The 5,792-nt window shown below is 51.7% G+C and overlaps 1 protein-coding gene across 1 annotated transcript; it reads left to right on the top strand.

The window, feature by feature from the left end:
* Positions 1–1,091: 1,091 nt before the first annotated feature.
* On the top strand, positions 1,092–4,432 carry LOC146398897 (alpha-1,3-mannosyl-glycoprotein 4-beta-N-acetylglucosaminyltransferase-like protein MGAT4E; the record flags this gene model as incomplete). The annotated part of the gene is given in 5 exon segments (XM_084979556.1): positions 1,092–1,172; positions 2,093–2,249; positions 3,296–4,150; positions 4,153–4,182; positions 4,185–4,432. Coding segments are annotated over 5 exon segments (1,371 nt in total), but the record flags the coding sequence as incomplete, so codon positions are not given.
* Positions 4,433–5,792: the final 1,360 nt, after the last annotated feature.

Raw genomic sequence — 5,792 nt, 5'->3', positions numbered from 1 at the left:
CTTTGAGCCATTCTGGGCCTTGGAAAGAACTGGAGATTCGAGGAGCCATTTGGGGTGAGTACAAGACACAGCCAGCAGCTGGGGTGACTGCAGCCTGGGCAGGGTAGGGCAGGATGGGGGCACTCCCTCCTCATCCATTTGAGTCAGACTGATCATTCATTTCCAATCTTCTGGGTTTGAGAGAAAAGGCTGGAAAGCTGGCTTTCCAACTGTATCCCTGCCTCATCCAGAAGCAGGTGCTTGTTATGAGGCTGGTGTGGTGAGCAGTCCCCATTCAAAGAGAACGGTGATTGACAAGCAGGGTCTCCTGGGAGGGGTGTCTAGGTGCTGCTACCTCTGAAGAGCCCACTGGGCCCCTATCCTGCAGCATTGAGGTCTTTTCTCCTTGATTTCAGAGGAATCCCTGCTCTCTGATAAACCTTTAAGCCACATTTTCTATGAGACACAAAGACCCCAGTGGAGTCTTCCAAACATGGTAAAGACTTTCACAGGATGAGAAGGTTCTAGTCACTTTTAGCTTTCCATCCTCTGCACCACTCCAGGACGGAAGAAAGCTGTGTACAAACTAGTTTCCCTTGGTCCTTCTGATTTGATCCCAAACTTCAGAATCTGCCAATCATGATCCTGGGAAGAATCAGCCACAAATGTAGGGGGGGAGCTAACATATGAGACCCAACTTATTGGCCAATTACACCCAGGTGGGGACTGGCTTGAGCTTGCAGTTTGGGCAAGGGTTGGTTCATCCCTAAGCCTTGCTTTCCTCTTCCTGGCAACACATCCTTCTGGTCAGGTCTCTGCTCCAAGAGTGAAGAAATGACAGAAACTTCTCTAGTTTCACCTGGAAGCCTGGATGAGAGGTGAGGAGGGCAGAAGCTGGACAGAGCCAAACTCCAGGACTTTTGTCTCCCCTCTGGAGGCTGCTGCATGTATGTACAAGGAGATTGAAGTGGGTGGGAAAGGGCAGGGAGTCATCTGGAAGTGGCATTGGTGGAGGCGGGAAGGGGGCAGGAGGACCCAGGACCCACTGCCTGCCATCTCCACAGAGCTTCTTGGGCCCCAGCACCATGCGGCACTGCCCGTAAAAATGTTTCTTGGATGCTGTGTCCTTGATCCTCCTGAGCCGCTTCCTCCAAGAGAAAAATGCAGAGCATCCTAAGTACAGTTTATCCATGGTGAGTTCCAGAGGTGGAGCTTGGACTCCTAACCCTAACCCTTTGGGGGTGGGGGGTGGGTATATTTTCAGTTACACAAACAGTCTAAAGTCACCATGGAAGTTCTAAGAGGAATGCTGTTGAAGAATCAGGAGAGGGTTAGAGAAAAGATAATAGTGAACTAGCCTTGAAATATGTGTCGGGTTTGAATAAAGGTGAGGAAGACAAGGGGGCATTTTCCATGTGCAGAGAGCAGCCAAGGCCATGCTGTTTGGTGGGGTTGGCCCATGGGCAGCCTGCCTAGGTGAGGTCACATCCCTCTCCAGAGCCAGAGCCATCATAATTCCCATCCATCACATGCAGGAAACCCCCCAAAAATGCCCCAATTATAGCCCCTGCACGTGGAGACCACCAATCCAGCACAGGTCACATGCAAGCCCCAGGGTCCAGGTTTTCCTCCAGAGCACAGCCTAAGTGGATGTGGGCAGGTGAGTCAGAGATGTGTGTATGTGTGCACAGAATTGAGCCAAAGAAAGGACTTTAGAATGGAGGTACCATGTGTAACTTCCTTGGGGACAGAACTGGCTTTCAACATCTGCCACAGAACCTAGCACAGTCCACACCGAGTTAGGTGATGTCTGCCAGCCTGATAATGGAAGGGGGTTAGATGTGGGCCATGGCAGGCATGGGCCCCTTCTCACTCTGCACAAGCCCAGGACTTTCCCATAAGCATTCTGCACAACACCCGAGGGGCCCCTCCATTGACTCTGGGTCCCACCACCACTTCTGAAAAGCCCTGTGTGCCCCCATGATGAGGGGGATAGTGGTTGACTATATCCTGGGGCTTGCCTGGCATGGCCTCAAAAGGGAATCTGACCCGCAACCGACTCCAGAGATCTAAGGAAAAATCTCAGAGCTGATGCTTATCTTACTCTGAGCAGGAGGGAAAGAAGGTGGTACTGGGGCAGCTAGATGAGAAGCAAAGCATTTCTGAAATCAAGAACCTTCTGAAGACCTTCAAGGACTTGCAGAAAACCTCCCCTTTACTCCAACATGCCGAGTACAGATTCCTGGTGGGAGCCCCTCCCCAGGAAAAGAGTGAGTACATGGGAGGCAGGGATCAGACTGGGGGAAGGTGAGACAAGGTACTATTCTGCCAAGAAAGAGGAAGGGCAGAGCTCCAGCTGTGGCACAACAGGATAGGTGGTGTCTGCAGCACTAGGACGCAGGTTTGGGCCCCGGCCCGGCCCAGTGGTTTAAAGGACTCCCACTGCTACAGCTGTGGCGTAGGAAGCTCACACACATGGCTGTGATCTGATCCCTGGCCTGGGAACTCTGTATACCTAGGGGTGGCCAAAAAGAGGGGGTGAAGAGGGGAAATGATCTGGCAAGGAAGATGGGTGCTCAGAGGCAGGGCCACCCTGCAGAACTGGAATGCGGGGCAGGTTATAAGCCCAAGTGCATTTTCTTCCTGCTGCCACCCCCTTAAATGACAAATGTCCAGAGGCTCAGAATGGCTGGTAAGGAGGCGCTCATCCAAGTTCCCATTGTGGCCGAGTGGTTAATGAACCCAACTAGGATCCATGAGGATGCAGGGTCCATTTCTGGCCTTGCTCAGTGGGTTAAGGATCCGGCATTGCAATGAGCTGTGGTGTAGATCACAAACACAGCTTGGATCCTGCATTGCTGTGGCTGTGGCTGTGTTGTAGGCTGACAGTGGTAGCTTTGATTTGACCCCTAGCCTATGTCCATATGCCTCAGGTGTGGCCCCCTCAGCGAAACTCGCTCAGGGCAGGGAGCACAGGAATCATGGGCACAAGAGTGCCACAACCCTTGGGTCCAGCCCTGGATCCTCCAATCCAGGCCTGGTGGCTCCTCAGTCACTGAGATGATGCTGAGATCAAGGCCAGCAAACTTCCCTTTGGTACCTGACAGCCTTTCCCCTCAGAGGGAGCCTTGTCCCCGCAAGGACTCCCCAGCAGCCTTTCCAAGTAGTGATCAAAGAAACCACCTGACTACTGTGCAGAGATGAGCTCTCCCAGAAAAGGGAACTGTGAGTTTGGCCCAGGTCCTGGTCTCGGGGGCAGCCATGGGCAGAGGGGCCTGGGAGCAACTCAACTCTCACTCCCCTCCACACTCCCCAGAGCTGCTGACTGTGGGCATCTCCTCAATGCAGCATCCCCAAGGGACCCGTCTGCTGAACAGCCTGCAACTTCTGTTCCAGGCTTCCTCAGAACCAGAGCTGGAGTGTATCGTGGTGCTGGTCTGCCTGTCCAACTCTGAGCTGGAATGGCTCAGCCAGGTTGCGGCCAACATCTCAGACCTCTTCAGAGGACACATTGAGGCCCAGCAGCTGCTCGTAGTCCACGGCCACCTTGGCGGCCCCCCTCTCCCAGAAGATCTGGGTGAGGCTCATCCGCCCTTGCCCCGCAAAGGCCTTCACAACCAGCAGAAAAGGGATCTGGCCCTCCTCATGAACTTGGCCACCAACTTCTCTGAATACTTTCTGCTGCTGGAAGACCAGGTTTCTCTCATTTCCAAGTTTATCTCAACCAACTATTGGGTGTTATTAGCCTGGAAAAACCTCCCTTGGGTGATCCTGGACTTCTCCAACCTGAGCCTCTCCGGGAAAGTCTTCCACACCAGCGACCTCCCCCGCCTGAACTCTCTCTTCCGCCTTTTCCAAAAGGACACTCCAATGCACCTGCTTCTCTCCGAATTCCGTCTTCTTTTGGCCCAACCCATGCCAATCCATTTTAGTTCCTTGGTCCTCGACCAAACACATTCTGAGCTTGAGGACTTCTGCTTTCCTGGAAAGAAGAAGAGGGTCTTTGGTAAACCAGACAACCCCACTGCCAGCATCATCACAGACATGCTGACCATATCAGACAATGTACCACAGTATGCTTACACGCTGAACAAGGAGTGCAACTCCACCTTCAATCCCATGAAAGGCAACCACCTGACAGTGATTTTGGAGAGGCCACACAAAGTCATCCGATCGAGGTGCTGACAGGTTCCAACAAACAAGGCAGTACCAGCTGGAGCAAGGGCAGGTGGAGCTGGGCTTTTACCCCCTGGAGGATTTCAAAGGCTGTGCCCGCTATACCCTGCTGGGACCACTGGTAGATGGACATTTGGACCAGATAGTATCTTATGAAGAAGCCTCCGCAGAGCAGTTGAGTTGCATCCGGCTGCTGGTGCTAGCACCCCAGGAGTCCTGGCTCCTGATCAGGCAGATTAAAGTCTGGACCAGCAAGTATGAGGAAGAGAAGTTGTAGACAGCTCAGTGGGAATCTGGAAGGACAGGGTTTGGAAATGGAGTCTATGTGGTGAGCAAGAAATAAAGCTAGAAATTTTGATCGAGGGCTGCTCACTCTGACTTGGGTGACCATTAATTTGTTGTTCTCACTGGGACATTTTGAGAAGGGAAGGAAGCTCCAGTAAAAACTACACTGGAGGAGTTCCTATTGTGGCACAGCAGAAACAAATGAGACTGGGAACCATGAGTTCAGGTTCAATCCCTGGCCTTGCTCAGTGGGTGAAGATTCTGGTGTTGCCATGAGCTGTGGTGTAGGTTGCAGATGTGGCATTGCTATGGCTGTGGTGTAGACTGCAGGTTCAATCCCTGTCCTTGCTCAGTGGGTTAAGATTCTGGTGTTGCCATGAGCTGTGGTGTAGGTTGCAGATGTGGCATTGCTATGGCTGTGGTGTAGGCTGGCTGCTGTAGCTCTGATTGGACCTGTAGCCTGGGAACCTCCAGATGCCACCAGTGCAGCCCTAAAAAAACAAATAACAAAGATCATACAAACAAAAAACTACACTAGACCACAGACATAAACCAGGATTGTCCCAGACAAGCTGAGATGTAAGGTCACTCCAATTCTTCTTTTGTAGGATGCTCAAGACAGAGGCCACAGTCTGATAAAGGACACAAATCAGACACTAGCCTTCAGCTTCTTAAAGCCAGAGGGAGGGAAGGGATCTGCCTGAACTGCCTCAATTCTTAGCTACACACAAGGATAACACCCCAAGATCTTCCTGGGAAAGAAGTGCAGCAGTCTTGATAGCTCCATGATCATGGAGCAGAGACTGACTTTGGCTCATGTCTACAGACCTGTCTCAGCCTCTTCCAGATGCTATAGCAGAATGCCATCAATTGAGTGGCTTAGGAACAGCATAGCTTTGTTTCTTACGGTTCTGGAGGCCAGAGTCCTGGATCAAGGTTCTGGTGGATTCCGTGTTTGGCAAGAGCCAGCCTCTCAGTTTACAGACTCCATCTTTCCATGCTGTCCTCACAGGTGCCTGCCCAAGGGGGTGAGTGAGCTGTCTGGCTTCTTGTCTGAGAACACTCATCCCATTCCTGAGGGCTCCTCCCTAAAGGCCTAATCACCTACCAAAGACTCCACCTCCTAAAACCCCTGGGGGCACAGATTCCAACATGTGGATCCTGGGGGGACATATTTAGACAATAGAAAGACTCAAGCCTCCAATGCATCAAGGTTAAGTCCTTGCTGGAGCAAAGTTGTCTTAGCTGGGATTCAGGAATAGATGTTTCTAGGATTTATGAATCTCCTAGAACTGTGTGCGAAATTTGGTATGAATGCACACGTGCATTATTTTTCTTTCTTTCCTTTTTTT

This window comes from Sus scrofa, chromosome 10 (assembly GCF_054392235.1).
Source record: "Sus scrofa isolate SSC_HxYL_T2T_F1_AM1 chromosome 10, Sscrofa_HxYL_maternal_Yorkshire_Landrace_v2.0, whole genome shotgun sequence".
Classification (NCBI taxonomy): Eukaryota; Metazoa; Chordata; class Mammalia; order Artiodactyla; family Suidae; genus Sus; species Sus scrofa.
The sequence above is the reverse complement of the archived record's forward strand: the minus strand, read 5'-3'. Positions and strand labels throughout refer to the sequence as shown.